Source organism: Hyaena hyaena, unplaced genomic scaffold (genome assembly GCF_003009895.1).
Source record: "Hyaena hyaena isolate Hyena2069 unplaced genomic scaffold, ASM300989v1 scaffold_138, whole genome shotgun sequence".
Taxonomy (NCBI): domain Eukaryota; kingdom Metazoa; phylum Chordata; class Mammalia; order Carnivora; family Hyaenidae; genus Hyaena; species Hyaena hyaena.
In genome coordinates, this window is record NW_024080770.1 from 2,434,337 (window position 1) to 2,450,061 (window position 15,725).

Here is a 15,725-nt window from a genome sequence, read left to right on the forward strand (position 1 = left end):
TATAGTGATTCAGCGACTCTCTACATTACTTAGTGCTTATCATGTTAAGTGTATTCTTAATCCCCTTCACCTACTGCATACATTCCCGACCCCCCTCCACCCCCCATATCCACTCTGGTAACCATCTCTTCTCTGTAATTAAGAGTCTGTTTTTTGATTTGTCTCTTTTTCTCTTTGTTTAGTTTCTTAAATTCTACATATGAGCAAAATCATGTTATTTGTGTTTATCTGATTTATTTCACTTAGCATTATACCCTGTAGATCCATCAATGTTGTTGCAAATGGCAAGGTTTTATTCCTTTTTATGGCTAAGTAGTATTCCATTTTATTTGTATACCACATTTTCTTTATTATCTATTAATGGACAATTGGGCTACTTCCATAATTTGGCTATTGTAAATAATGCTGCTATAAACATAGGGGTGCATATATCTTTTCAAAGTGTTTTCATGTTCTTTGGAAAAATATCCATTAATGGAATTACTCGATCATATGGTAATTCTCTTTTTAATTTTTGAGGAACCTCCATACTGGCTTCCATAGTGGTTGAACCAGCTCACATTCCTACCAGTAGTGCAGGAGTGTTCCTTTTTCTCCACATCCTCAACAACACTTGTTGTTTCTTGTGTTTTTTATTTTAGCCATTCTGACAGTGTGAGGTGATATCTCATTGTGGTTTTGATTTGCATTTCCCTGATGATGAGTGATGATGAACATCTTTTCATGTGTCCATTGACCATCTATATATCTTTTTTTTTTATTGCCTGTTCATCCGCCCATTTTTAATTAGGTTATTTGTTTTTGGGGTGTTGGGTTTTATATGTACTTTATATATTTTGGATACTAACCCTTTATCAGATATGTCATTCACAAATACCTTCTCCTGGGGCGCCTGGGTGGCTCAGTCGGTTAAGCGTCCGACTTCAGCTCTGGTCATGATCTCATGGTTCATAGGTTTGAGCCCTGCATCGGGCTGTGTGCTGGCAGCTCAGAGCCTGGAGCCTGCTTCAGATTCTGTGTCCCCCTCTCTCTCTGACCCTCCCCTGCTATGCTGTCTCTCTCTCTCAGAAATAAATAAAAAATTTTTTATTTATTAAAAAAAATTTTTTTTAAAACAAATACCTTCTCCCATTCAGTAGATTGTCTTGTAGTTTTGTTGACAGTTTCCTTTGGTATGTAGAAGGTGCACGAAAGCAAGCAAGCAAGCAAGAAAGAAAGAAGGAAAGAAAGAAAGAAAGAACTAACATTCTAAAGAAAGATTGTACACTTTAAGAGGGAGGATGGTAGCATACAGAAAAGCTGGGTGTCAGAAGAGAAAAGTTGGCAGTGCCATTCAAAACATTATTGGAGATTTAACCATCCCTATTGGGCAGTCCTGGCATGTTCTTGTATCAGTCCTGGCATGTTCTTGTTGTGTAGATAAAATGTATCGGCCTGTCAGTGCCTGATAGCATTCAGCATTCTAATCACAGTCAACTCCCTTTGCTTACCACACGATGATCTGGTTGACATTTAGGAGACATTATGGTTTGCTTTATAGGAAGAAAGACTACTGTTAGTTTTCTTGGCTATTAAATTTCTCTTTGTAAATCAGTACATTGGATTTATATACCAATCTTTTGTAGTGTCACTAACTTGGTGGTTATACTGATCCAGTTATACATCTCTTCAACACACTGCAGTCACTAAGACATAGTACCTAGTAGCACTTCTTGCCAGCTGGTTAGCCAGCTTCTCCAGTGACACCTTCCACCATGATATGTAACTCTTTATGATTTCTTTGTTCCAATGGCCTGTGCAAACATTTTTCTATGGGCTTCTAAAAATGTTAATATTTAAATGATTTGGGTAAATCGAAGAGCTATTGAATGGTCTTTTAATATAGTGATGTTTCCCTACAATGTTCTAATCCATGGTTTTAATTACTAAGTACATTATTATAAATTTGCTAGGTCTTCACTCTCCCTAACCAGTCCTACCCTCAAGATTTGTATAATAAATGTTGAATTTTGAATTTATTCATAGTAAAACAGTGAATTCAGGGCTCAAAATTATACTGTACTCTCCCTTCCTGGATGTTTGCAAAGTAGCAGGCATTTATCAGACACTCACTGTGTGTCCAGCAGTGTATTGAATTATGTTTAATACTTAAAAAAAAAAAAAAAAAAAAAAAAAACCTCTCCTGCAAAGCACTTTTTAGAGATGAGGAATCTGAGACTCAGAAAGATTAATAATTCTCNTGCTGTGGGCTTTACCTGTAATAAATATATTCTTCAAAAAAAAAAAAAAAAAAAAAAAAAAACATCCCTCCCCTAAATAAATGGTTTAAGAAGCCTGGAGGTCAGGTGGGTGCTCTTCCGGTCTGATGTAAATTATTGTTTGCAAAGTAGCATGCATATGGGACCTACTCACTTCTTGTTAAAAAATATAAAAAAAAAAAAAAAAAACTTAAAAAAAAAAAAAAAAAAAAAAAAAACCTCTCCTGCAAAGCACTTTTTAGAGATGAGGAATCTGAGACTCAGAAAGATTAATAATTCTCCCATAGTCACAGCTAGGAAAACAGCAGAGTTGAGGTTTAAATCACAGCTGTTAATTTCCAAAGTTACTTCTCTCCCTAGAACATTTAGTTATGTTTAGATAAACATACATGTTTTAGTAATTCTAGATAATTTTTATAAACCTATAGAACTCTGTGCTACATTTATTTTGGATATTTGTCAAATATACTTGGGATTTTTTTAAAGAAAATATTTTGGCTTCCATGTAATTATAAGCACTTAATTTATACAATTGATTTCTCTGAAATAACATCTTGCCTCGTTAAAACAACCTTTCTTTCTCCCAAGCTAATTTCTGCAAGCTTGGTTCATGCCAACAGTTTCTTTATTCAGTATTTTCTATGACATATGTGACTGTTTTTCTTACAAATGTTTCTATTTTAAAAGGTAGCACCATTTCCCAACAAAGTCTCCCTATCCTTCCCCAAATGTAAATCCTGCCCTTCAGCAGCGGCAGGCGCTCTCTGCATTGTTTTCCGCTGGAAGTGTGAGCTGGAGGGGACAGACATTCCCACTGCTAAGCTGGTGCACTAAAGCTCCGATCTGCCCTTGTTGTATTATTAATGGCACACTGTTTTTATGTTGCAGATGGCTGAGAGCTAGCAAGGAAAATTCAGGACACCATGATGGCTCAGTTTCCCACAGCTATGAATGGTAAGCCGCTTTGTGCTTGTGGCAAGATAAAGAGGTTATGGGGGTTTTGTGGGGTTTTTTGGTAGAGGTTATAAAAATACTCATTTCGATATTTTTCCTTAAACTTATAAATGCAAAACTTAAAGTGTTCTTATTGAAAATGTTTTGCTAGTTTACTTCAGAACACTGCAGTAAATCCTGTGACTCAGTATAAGCATGTCTGCAGTATCCTCTGGAATGTGTGCTTGCCTTTGAGCAGTTAAGAATAACCTAAAGGTATTTTGTGTTTGATGCATAAAATGGGAGGACAAAAAGCAGAGTGCTATAAGGTGAAGAATATTAAAGATGTTTTCTATAGTGGGATGATTGTATACTAATTGAGCCAATAAAGATTCATTTAGTAATCTATACATATAATTAAGTTTTCCTTTTATAAAGGATTGTGTATGCCTACCCACATCATTGTTTAATATGAAACATTTTTAAAGAAAATGTTTTGGTAATTTCAGTAACAGAAAGTCTTTAAAGTTTCTTTTCTGATTCTAGTTTTAATTCTTTTCCCAAAAACAAATTGACCCACCCTTAGAGAGTATGAAGTTACTATATATGTCATTTAGAATTAATTGAAAAATACATTATGTTTTTAAATTGCTAAAGAAATCTAAGGTGCAAAGTTCTTAATTTTGAGGTAAATTTCATTAGCCAGTTATAAAATAAAAAGTAATAGTCTAGTCAGTAACTCTTTTAACATTTAAATTGAAAGCAGTTACATTAAAGAACATTAGGGGAAAAAAGAGGGAAGCATCATGAATAATTCTAGCACTTGCAAAAAGCAATTCTGTTTTAATGTTACCATGAAGTATTTGATCAGTTACATTTTTTAAAAAACCACGTTTTCAGTCAAAGGACCAAATTAAGCACATCATTAATACAAAAATACATGTTGTATATCTAAAGTTTAAAGATTCAGTATTGACCTTGTGAGATTTAGGAAAGTTTTGGAAAGATGAATTATTTGTGTAAAAAGTAAAACTAAATTCTCTGTGGAAGAATTCAGTGTTGAGTCAGGATGAACTTGAAATAAAGGTTTTGTTTTTGCCTTTTTAGAACTCTTAATTAAAGATCAGTGTAAGCTTTGCTGGAAATGGTGCGGGATTATGAAAATTATTTGATGCCACAGACAGTTTTTAAAAATGAGATAATGGGGTTTTTCCCCCATAATGAGTGATAAACATAAGTTTAGAATCAGGGCAGTAATTATAGTACTAATGTGCTCTTCCCAAATTTGAAGATTTCTGTGCAGTATACAAAGGAGTTTGTATTAAATACATAGTTTAGTTGTAAACTTCAACCAAAGTATTTAGAAGTATTGTAAATAAAATGAACATAAAAGAAAACCGTATAGACCCAGTCTTACTTGATTCTGTTTCTTCCATTCCCTTAACATTTATGTATCTACTTTGCAGCTCATTGCATTATATACAAAAGAATGAATAATATTGGGCAAAATGTTGGACAATAACTTATAAGTGATATATAGGAATAAAGGTAGTAATTTTTTACAACTTCTGAAGAATTGTTAACAAATGTAGAATGTGGTATCCTCTCACTTAGGTATAATGTATTGAAGATAATCTTTTATGTATCTAAGTGAAGTGCAATTCATAGTTTCAGAGCTTACTGGGAGAGGCACCCACATATATAGCACAAAGCCTTCAAAAGCAATGTTTGCTCTTCTAGTAAATCCTCAATTATAGATGGTGTTAAATCTTTTCAATGCCCAGTACTGTTGGAACTTGTCTATAAATGCCCTAGACCAAGCTGTGTGTCTAAACACTTCTGATGTATTTCTCATATTTTGCCCTGTTTTATTATCCCAAGACTAACCAGAGACTTTAGGCTTATTTGGTCCTCACAGAGCTGTGCTGCCTATATAGTAGCCATTAGCTACATGTGACTATTTCAACTTAAATTTAAATTAATAAAAATTAAATAAATTCAGTCCCTCAGTCACATAGCCACATGTCAAGTTCTGAAAGCCACATGTGGCCAGTGGCCATTCTGTTGGAAATGGTGTGGGGTACAGATACAGAACATTTACGTCATCTCAGAAAGTTCTATTGAGCAGATATTCTTTTCTTAGTCTCTTTGATGCTTCACTTCCCATCTCCTCAACAGAGCAAAAAAGATCAGTGCGTCATAATTTTACCACTCGTGACTCTAATTCTGGTGTCTTCTGCACCAGCAGAATCATCCTTGCCAGAGTCTTCTTTAATCATGGTAGGTTTGCTTTCTGCTTTTCAAACATGTAATAAAACTGTAAATACAGAGAGCCTGATATTTGAGTCATCAGGTGATAAGCAAGAGGGTACTTCAGATTCATGTCGCTGCCTGTTGATTGTAGTGTAATGTGGCTTGTTCCAGCCTTAAAATCATGGGGGTACTGAAGCCTGGTTCTAGAAATAAGGAGTTCTGAAGCCTGTGGCAGTGGTCATATCCAAAATAGGGAAGAGGAGAGGGACGCCAGGGAGAGAACAGGAATAGCGAATGGCTAGAAAAACTGCCACTTTATTTTTAGAGTTTTATTACCTTTTTAGAATTTGAGAGTTCATTAGTCTTTTCATCTCTGTAACTAGGAAATTGTAACATTGGGCCTCCAGAATCATATGGAGTACTGTCTACGTTTCCATCAGCCCAAGAGTTTATTATTCAAGTCCCCGTTGAGGCTTTAGTTCTATCTAGGCCAGTATTCTAGTTGTGTTTTAGAGATTTAAGTTTGTATTGGGTCAACATCCATGATTTGACTGTTATTTTGAACTGGACCCAGAAATAGCCTTCATTTAATTTCACAGCCTATGAGGAGGGTATAACATGTTTGAATTGTGTACATTCAGAACTAAGTGTTAGAATACTGCTAACTCCTCAGCTCTGTGACTTAACCTTGTGGGACGTGTGTGTGTGTGTGTGTGTGTGTGTGTGTGTACATATATGTAAAACAGGGATGATACTATTTACTGTAGGAGATTTAGCATATAGTGGATGTTCTATAAATCTGTGTTTTTCCTTCTGCATAGACCATAAGAACATTTTTGACAGAGCCAGTAGGTGAGAAGATGAGAATAAGCAACAGAAATCTTTATGAAAATACCACATTCTCAATTTAGTGATAAGTGGGGGAAGTGGATAGAATTTCAATACATTTCTAAAGCGATCAGACAATGTAAAAGGTTGTTAGCTTTTTAAGGAAATATTAAATGTTAACCCCATAAGCTTTCCTGACTTTGTACAAGGCTTACAAATAAATAAAGATCAATATTGGGAGATGTTTTACTGGAAGTTCAAAATAATAAACTGTTGGCTCTTTAAAAGATGCTGTTAGTATATATTCTAAGAAAGCTAGAATTGGATAAAGTATTTTAAAATTGTTTTTGAGGTATATAGATTCCCTAGTTTTCTTATTTCTATTTAATTTGTCTTTTCTGTGAAATTTTTAGTGCATTAATATTTTTCACTTTAATGTGGTCATTTTTTGGAAGTGCCCATGTTTAAAGATTATTTAAATACTACTTAAAAATTATTCCTTTTCATAATGCTTTAGAACATTTTTAATCTGTAAGTGACATTAATCATAATATTTAATTGTGATTGTTGTATGTGATTCTTTTGGCTGAGGAAGTCTCTGAGCTCCTTTAAGGAGTTCATTTTATTCATCCTTGTACCCCCAGTCCTTGATCACAGTGGTGCCCCATGTTTTTTTGACTGAATGCATACAAAGGTGTAAGGGTTACTGGTTGGAGTAATGAAGAACTAAGCAAGAAGTCAGATAGGTTGCGTTGGCCACTGTGAAGACATGTAGCCAAGGGAAGCTGAGGAGGTAGTGGGACATAGGAAAGCACTCTCCTGATGCCATGGATCCCTGCAGTCTTACGAAGCCGGCTGCCACTCTCTGGGGACGTACCCTGGTGTGTGTTAAAGCAGCTCAGGCCTTCCTAACCAGACTCTCCAAACTTAAAATAGTCTTTAAGTTTTCTGACTAAAAAGCCTCACTCTCAGTATTTTCTGGCAAGGGTACCTTTACCAGAAAGGAAAGAGCCTGAGAAAGATTTCAGTGCTCTGACTTCTCCTTAATTATACTGTTCCCTGGGATTGGGTTGAGTAAGGAAACTAATTTATTGAGTAGCCTCCATGTAGCAAGCATGTATTAATTAGATGCTGTATTTTTATTTTAATTCTTAAGTTGGGTTTATAATTCATCCTTCTTAAGGATATCGTTTGATGAGTTTTAACAAATGTATACAGTCACGTAAATCAGGATATGGAACATTTCCATCACCCACAAGGTTCTCTCACCCTCCTTTGCCGCTGGCAACCACTGGTCATGTATCTGTCCCTGCAGTTTTGCTCTTTCCAGAATGTCATATAAATGAAATTCTTTCATTGCTGAGTAGAATTCCGTTTTATAAATGTGTACCACAAGTTGTTTATATATTCATCTGCAGAACACCTCTGGATTATTTCCAGGTTTTGGTGTCTAAACCAAATGTCTAAAGCTGCTGTAATCATCAGAGGACAGATTTTTATTTGGAAAAAGTCTTCATTTCTCTTGGGTAAATACCTAGGAGTTTACTGCTGGGTTGCAAAGGAAAATGTGTATTTAACTTCATAAGAAATTACCAGACTCTTTTCTAAATTGTTTCTTTCCCCATCAGCAGTATGTGAGAGTTTGAGTTCCTCAGTATCCTTGCCAACAGACTTTTTAAAAAATTTCAGGCATTCTATAGGCATGGAACGATATCTTAACTGTAGTTTTATCTTTTTTTTTTTTTAGTTTTAGAGAGAGAAAGAGAATCTCAAACAGGCTTCACACTCAGTGTGGTATTACTGTAGTTTTAATATGCATTTCTCTGATGATCAATGACACTGAACATCGTATCACATGCTCTTTGCCATCTGTATCTTTAGTATGTCTGTTCGAATCTTTTGCCCGTTATTTGAGGCAGGGAACAGGGATTGTCTTAATGAGTTGAATAGTTCTTTATATGTGCTGGATACATGTTATTGTGTTTTACAAATATTTTCTTCCAGTCTGTAGCTTCTTTTTTATTTTCTTAACAGTGTCTTTAAGAAAGGAGAAGTCCAACTTTAATAAGCTTAAATCATTTGGGTAGTTTGTGCATTAAAAAGTCATTCCCGTATCCAAAGTCACAAAAATTTTCTTCCTTGTTTTCTTCAAGAAGTTTCATAGTTTGGCTCCTGCCTTTAGTTCTATGATCCATTTAGACTTAATTTTTGTATATGGTGCAGGATTGAAGTGGTTTGGTTTGTTGTTGTTTTTGGTGCATGTGGATGTCTGGTTCTTTCAGCATGTTTCAGTGGAAGGGCTGTCTTTTCCTATCGAATTATTTTGATGTCTTTGTTGAAATCAACTGGCAACATATTTGTGGGTCTATTTCTTTTTAATGACTATCAGAGCAGATAGTTTAAGATTCTTAATTAAGTCTGTGGATTCTAATCCTGTCTTTTAACACTTACCAACTTTGATACCTTGGGCAAATTATTTAATTTTGCCATGCTGCTGTTTCCTCCTCTGATAAATAGTGATAGTAATAATAGTTCCCTCATAGAATTCCTGTGAGACTTTTAGAAACAATACACATAAAGCTCTTAGAAAAATATCTAATATGTGACAGGTTTTATTAAATGTTAGCTGTTGTTATTTTACCAATCTAATAGATGAAAAATTATATTAGTGTTATTTTTAGAGTAGATACATTACATAGGGTCTTTACAACAACCCCTAAAGCTTAAAAAATCTTCCTGATTTTTGGAGGTGGCAGCTAAGATACAGGGAATGTGAGCACCTTTTCCATAAATATTGGGAGACTGTGTAGCCCAGAGTTTGGCCTGTCTGGGTTCTAATCTCAGCTCTGCCACTTGTGAGTTATTTGTGTGACCTGACCAACTAGCTTTGTGGTCTGGGGTTTTGCTTTCCTCACCTGTCATAGGGATAATAATAGTACCTAATGTATAGGGGAGTGGTGGGAATCCGTGAGTTTACTGCATAAAAAGTCCCTGACATAGAGTCAAGGCTCAGTAAAAGCGAGCTGCTTCCCTCTGTCATCCTTTGGTGTTGTCGTTCTATTTTTTTTTTTGTCGTCATCATTTTTCCAAATTGTCACAGGAGGCATGACAGGATAATTTGTTTACTTTATAATAAACTGATAAACCAAGTCGGTTTTTACTATGTGTGTGATATTTATTTAGAAAGTGTGTAGGTTTTGCTATTTTAGGAACTTAGCTCTTCAGTACATCTGTTTCTTTATTTTTAACTGTAATCTTAAAACTTGTCTTTAAAAGAGGATGTTTATAGATTTTTTTAATCCATTCATTTAGGGCTACGAAATATTTGTTAAATCAGATCCATCTTAATGTTTCAAATTAGAGTGGGCACCTACTTTTCAAGGAAATGCATTCCTGGGAACAGCTTTGTAAGGCAGATTTTCATATAATAGACAGCCAATATGTATGAGTTTATTTAAACATTGGGTTTCTTATTGTTGCAAGTTGAGTAAACTGAAAAGGTAGTCAGAAGTGAGGTGTACATGGTTATCAACTCTGTTGAATGTGCAGAGAGGATGGGAATAATATTTTATTCATCTTTTTATTTCCAGAATTTAGCTTGTTGCCCTTTGCCAGTGAGTGGTATACAGTAATTGTTCCATAGATGTTATTTGAATGAATGAGTAAAGAGCCTCAGGACTGTGCTAAGTATATATGGTCATGAAAGTGTTTTACTCTTTGTGTCATGTGGGGATAGAGAACTATCAGTAAATGGACACTTGTGATTCATATATACATTTTAGAATTATTTTGAGCATTCTCATATATATATACTACAATTTCTTTGTCTTTCACTTATTTTTAGGAGGGCCAAATATGTGGGCTATTACCTCTGAAGAACGGACTAAGCATGACAAGCAGTTTGATAACCTCAAACCCTCAGGAGGTTACATAACAGGTTTGTGTTTATATTTCAAATACGAATTAAGTTCCTTTTCATGTAATGCCTTAGAATTTAGAATTTTAACTTGGTCACCATCAAATTTGTATTATTATGTGATAAAATTCCTATCAGAATTCATGAATTTTTTCTCCTTTTTTTTTTTTTTTTTACAAATAGTTTGTTGTCAAATTGGTTTCCACATAACACCCAGTGCTCATCCCCACAAGTACCCTCCTCCATGCCCACCCCCCCCTCCCCTCCCACATCCATCAGTCCTCAGTTTTTGTCAGCATTCAAGAGTCTCTCATGGTTTGCCTCTCTCCCTTTCCCCCACCATTTCCCCCCTTCTTCTCCCCCTTGTTCCTCAGTTAAGTTCCTCCTAATCCTCCTATACATGCAAACATATGATATTTGTCCTTCTCTGCCTTATTTCGCTCAGCATAACACCCTCAAGGTCCATCCATGTTGCTACACATGGCCAGATTTCATTGTTTCTCATTGCCAAGAATTCATGAATTTTAAAAAGAACAGTGGTTTTATTTTATCTGGAATTGTCTTAATTTGTTGTTTTGGAATTGGCATATGGAAGATATTTTCCTAATCCTAAATGGATAATCACAAATTTCAGTTTAATTGTCCGGCTTCACACTTTAACATTATTTCTAGAATGTTTTCAGGTTATTTCTTGAGGTAATTGAGACTTTTTTCCAAGCAGATTTATTAATGTGCTCCTAATATGTTGTGCCAATTACCTGTATAACAATCAGTATTACTAAGTCTAGAAGAAGTATGTATCAGGTCCATTTCCTTGAAAATAATCTAGAATTGGGGCGGCTGGGTGGCTTAGTCAGTTGAGCATCCGACTTTCGCTTAGGTCATGATCTCGCAGTTCGTGGGTTCGAGCCCCGTGTCAGGCTCTGTGCTGACTGCCAGCTCAGAGCCTGGAGCCTTTTTCAGAGTCTGTGACTCCCTCTCTCTCTGACCCTCCCCTGCTCACGCTGTCTCTCTCTCTCTCCTAGAAATAAATAAAACATTAAAAAAAAATAATCTAGAATTTTTTTTCTGCAATCTGTTTTTATAATGCTAGTCCTCTGTTTTTGAGAGGCAATACCAAGTTGATTGTTAGCACTAGCCCTTGTTCTGCAAGATGACCTACGAAGCCTAAGGAGGATTAATTTAGGTGTATCTTTCAAATTTTTTTGTATAAATCAAACTTTTTTCCTGTGCCAAAGCACGTGAGCACTTTATTTACAGTAATATAATGAATAATATTTACCAAATCTGTACTGTATTTCAGATGCTGTACATAAGTGCATTATCTCATTTAGTCTTGTAATAGCCTTGTAAGATAGCTACTATTGTCTATATTTACAGATGGTTAGTATTGATCTGGGCTTTGAAACTTTTTAGTCTGATTTTGGAATCCATCTTCTTAGCCATCAGACTTTGATATTATTTGTACTTCTATAATACTAGCTCCCTTTCCTGGTATCAGGGCTAGGATTTGATTACCCTACTTATAGGTTAACAGTGTAGTCTGTTACTGTCTCATGGATGCTGGCATAAGACCCAAGGTTCCTGATCAGAGACAATGGAATGAATTATTACATGCTGTTATTATGAATAGCACGGCTAGCAGCTTGGAGTATCAGCATGTTCCTCTTGGATTCTCTTGTCCCACTGAGGCCTGAGGGCCCAAAAGTGATGTAGAGAGCCCAAAAGGATGTTAAACATGCAGTGATTGTGTTATAGGACAGGAACACTGAGCCTGTGGGGGGACCCACCATTTTTAGGACGCAGGCTTCTTTTTTGGCCCAGGGGAAAACATTACCTCATGCTTCAAGATTGCTCAATGCAAACCCAACTCTGAGAAATGATCCAGGTAGGAAGTAGTTAAGGGTCTTGCCTCCTTGTGCCACACAGCAGGACACAGAGGATTGTGGGAGACCCATGGGGGACTGTCTTTCCCAACACTTGTTATTTTTTATTTAGAACTTTTCTAGAGAATAGTGTTTTTCAATTATAAATTCTATTAAATGGAAATATTAAATAATACCCTAGTTAATATGGAAAAACTAAGATGAATAATGTAACCTTTCATTATTGATTAATGCATATAACATCATTTTTTTTAAGTATTTATTTTAGAAAGCACAAGTCGGGGAGAGAGGCAAGAGGAGAGAAGGAGAGAGAGAGAGACAGAGACAGAGAGAGAGAAAGACAGAGAGAGAAAATCCCAAGCAGGCTCCACACTCAGAGCGGAGCCCCACACAGGGGTCAGTGCCACGACCCTGGAATCGTGACCTGAGCCAAAACCAAGAGCCGGACGCTCAACCAGCTGAGCCACCCAGGTGTCCCATGTATAACTTTACTTATGAGTTTTTTGTTTTAAAACATCTAAGCCTTATTATTGTAATGTAATTAATTGTATATGTGTATTTCTGTTTAATTCTTTAATAATTAAAATTAAAATGATAATTCAATAGCATTATTATTATTGTCCATTATTATTATTCAGAGGCATTGGAGGAATTCCATTTACTAATGTGCTATTTGATGTTTATTTTTATTACCTTCAGGTGACCAAGCGCGTACCTTTTTCTTACAGTCAGGCCTGCCAGCTCCTGTTTTAGCTGAAATATGGTAAAGTGTTCTTTTTTGTAAATGAACTTAAATTTCTGGTAGTTTGGCTTTGTTTTGTTTTTTGATACTGTGTTAATAAAAAGTTGTTTTTACTTGCAGTCTGTGTCATTAAGTATTCAGCTATTAAAATAATTAATTTTATTGAGTAAATGAGAATAATTGGGATTTTATTCTATTGGACAAATTTTTTTTTTTTTTTTACAAATAGTTTATTGTCAAATTAGTTTCTACATAACACTCAGTGCTCATCCCCAAAGTGCCCTCCTCCATGCCCATCCCCCCCTCCCCCCCACATCCATCAGTCCTCAGTTTTTGTCAGCATTCAAGAGTCTCTCATGGTTTGCCTCTCTCCCTTTCCCCCACCATTTTCCCCCTTCTTCTCCCCCTTGTTCCTCCGTCAAGTTCCTCCTAATCCTCCTATACGTGCAAACATATGATATTTGTCCTTCTCTGCCTGACTTATTTCGCTCAGCATAACACCCTCAAGGTCCATCCGTGTTGCTACACATGGCCAGATTTCATTGTTTCTCATTGCCATGTAGTATTCCATGGTATAGATAAACCACATCTTCTTGATCCATTCGTCTGTTGATGGACACTTAGGCTCTTTCCATGTTTTAGCTATTGTGGAGAGTGCTGCTATGAACATTGGGGTCCATGTGCTCCTATGCCTCAGCATTTCTGTATCCCTTGGGTAAATTCCTAGCAGTGCTATTGCTGGGTCATAAGGGAGTTCTATTGTTAGTTTCCTGAGGAACCTCCACACTGTTTTCCAGAGGGGCTGTACCAGTTTACATTCCCACCAACAGTGCAGGAGGGTGCCCGTTTCTCCACATCCTCGCCAGCATCTAGAGTTCTCTGATTTGCTCATTTTAGCCACTCTGACTGGCGTGAGGTGGTATCTCAGTGTGGTTTTGATTTGTATTTCCCTGATGAGGAGGGATGCTGAGCATCGTTTCATGTGTCTGTTGGCCATCTGGATGTATTGGACAAATTTTTAATGTCCTTAGAATTTTTGAGGAGAGATGTATACATTGCCATTGAAAAACATTTCTTTATAATTTGGCATACTCTCAAAATCTTTCATTTCTTTCATCATCTGTAAACTCCACAAATTAGCCTGCCCTTTCCCTGCTCTGACCTTAAACAGAATTGCATTTTATATTATTTAGGATTTTGCCTTTTAATGTATACAATAAATATCAACTGCTACCTCATCTTCCTTTCCACTTGGAATATTCCCATGCCTGGCGGAGTACCGAGCACATTGCAAGCTTTAAATAAATATTTGAACAAATTAATAAATTAAATTTAGAATGATTATACTCTTGGATAATTTCTTTCTGTCCACACTGGTGGAATTCATACCAGAGGTCTCATAGGTTCTCTCTACATGGATTCTCAGTAGACCGGCAGTATTTTATAAGATGATATCCTTGTTCATTATTTCTTAATGTATCAGTCTTAGCTTTTGGGGTTTTGTTTATTTTTAAGTGTATGATTATCACTAGGTGATGATCTACATGTGCATGCTATGTCATTGTTTGTATTTTATGATCCTCAAAAATAATGGTGACCTTACATACCATTTTGCCCACCTCATGGTCCTTTTAGGGCTTTATCGGACCTGAACAAGGATGGGAAGATGGATCAGCAGGAGTTCTCCATAGCGATGAAACTCATCAAACTGAAGCTGCAAGGCCAACAGTTGCCTGTGGTCCTCCCTCCTATTATGAAACAACCTCCTATGTTCTCTCCGTTAATTTCTGCTCGTTTTGGTATGCATTATTAATTGAATCAGCTGCATTTGATAGTTAAGCTTGTCCTGGACAGAATAACAGAAAAGGATTTGTTAGCAAAAACAGTAGTCCTCAGACTCCACGTTAGATTTCATGTCTGAAATAAGAAATATTAAAGTCGCTGTCATAGCAGCATCCCAGTTTTCCAGGGACAGTTCTGATTTATGCCTGTTGCCCTGGCCTCAAGTCTGGCTAGTGTCCCCTTTCACAGTTCCCAGTTGGATGAAAAATTGCATGACCCCACCCATAGTTAGAGCTGATCTTAAATACTATTCTTAGTTTCCTCTATACCCTGTATGAGTAACAGAAAAATTGCGAACAACTTTAAACTCACTTGAAATGGTTTAATTTAGGGGGTAGTTTAAAATTATTCCTAAGTAAAGGTTTTTCTAATTTAAACATTAATTATCTAGCTAAATTTAGGGCTAAAAGTTATGGACTTTTTGCTCATCAATTTACATTTTCATCAGAGGGAATCAGTTTTCTGTTAATTTTTATTAGGCAGTTTCTTATTATATATGAGAAGTACTCATTAGAATAGAACATTCAGTTTGACATTTTTGCGTACCTGAAACCTGTTCTTTCATTCCAGATGTTAGATCTTAAAACACTAAACTCTTTTCACTACTGCAGTGAGCTCTGGACATAAATACCAAATTGTTGTGTGACCGTACTTTTATGGTGCACCAAGTAGCCTGCAGTTAGTAAATGAATAAAAGTCATCATCTTGTTCTTTTTAAAGAATTGTCCTTAGGGCCCATGGGTGGCTCAGTCAGTTGAGCATCCAACATCAGCTCAGGTCATGATCTTGCAGTTCTTGGGTTCAAGCCCTGCGTCAGGCTCTGTGCTGACAGCTGAGAGCCTACCTAGAGCCTGCTTCAGATTCTGTGTCTCCGTTTCTCTCTGCCCTTTCACTGCTCATGTTCTGTCTCTCACTCTCTCAAAAATAAACATTAAAAAAATAATAATAATGCAGGTGCCTGAGTGGCTCAGTCGGTTAAGCATCCAACTTTGGCTCAGGTCATGATCTCATGGTTCATGGGTTCGAGCCCCACGTCAGGCTCTGTGCTGGCAGCTCAGCCAGCCTGG

The 15,725-nt window shown here is 36.4% G+C and overlaps 1 protein-coding gene across 1 annotated transcript in view; it reads left to right on the plus strand.

Annotated features, from left to right (window-relative positions):
• Positions 1-3,146: 3,146 nt before the first annotated feature.
• The window catches only part of ITSN2 (intersectin 2), a 111,845-nt gene continuing 99,266 nt past the window's right edge, over positions 3,147-15,725 (plus strand). Inside the window, exons 1-4 of the mRNA XM_039238333.1 lie at positions 3,147-3,212; positions 10,117-10,209; positions 12,774-12,837; positions 14,452-14,615. Coding sequence (XP_039094264.1) covers positions 3,182-3,212; positions 10,117-10,209; positions 12,774-12,837; positions 14,452-14,615 — 352 coding nt within the window. The 5' untranslated portion in view covers positions 3,147-3,181. The remainder of the gene's footprint in view (positions 3,213-10,116; positions 10,210-12,773; positions 12,838-14,451; positions 14,616-15,725) is intronic.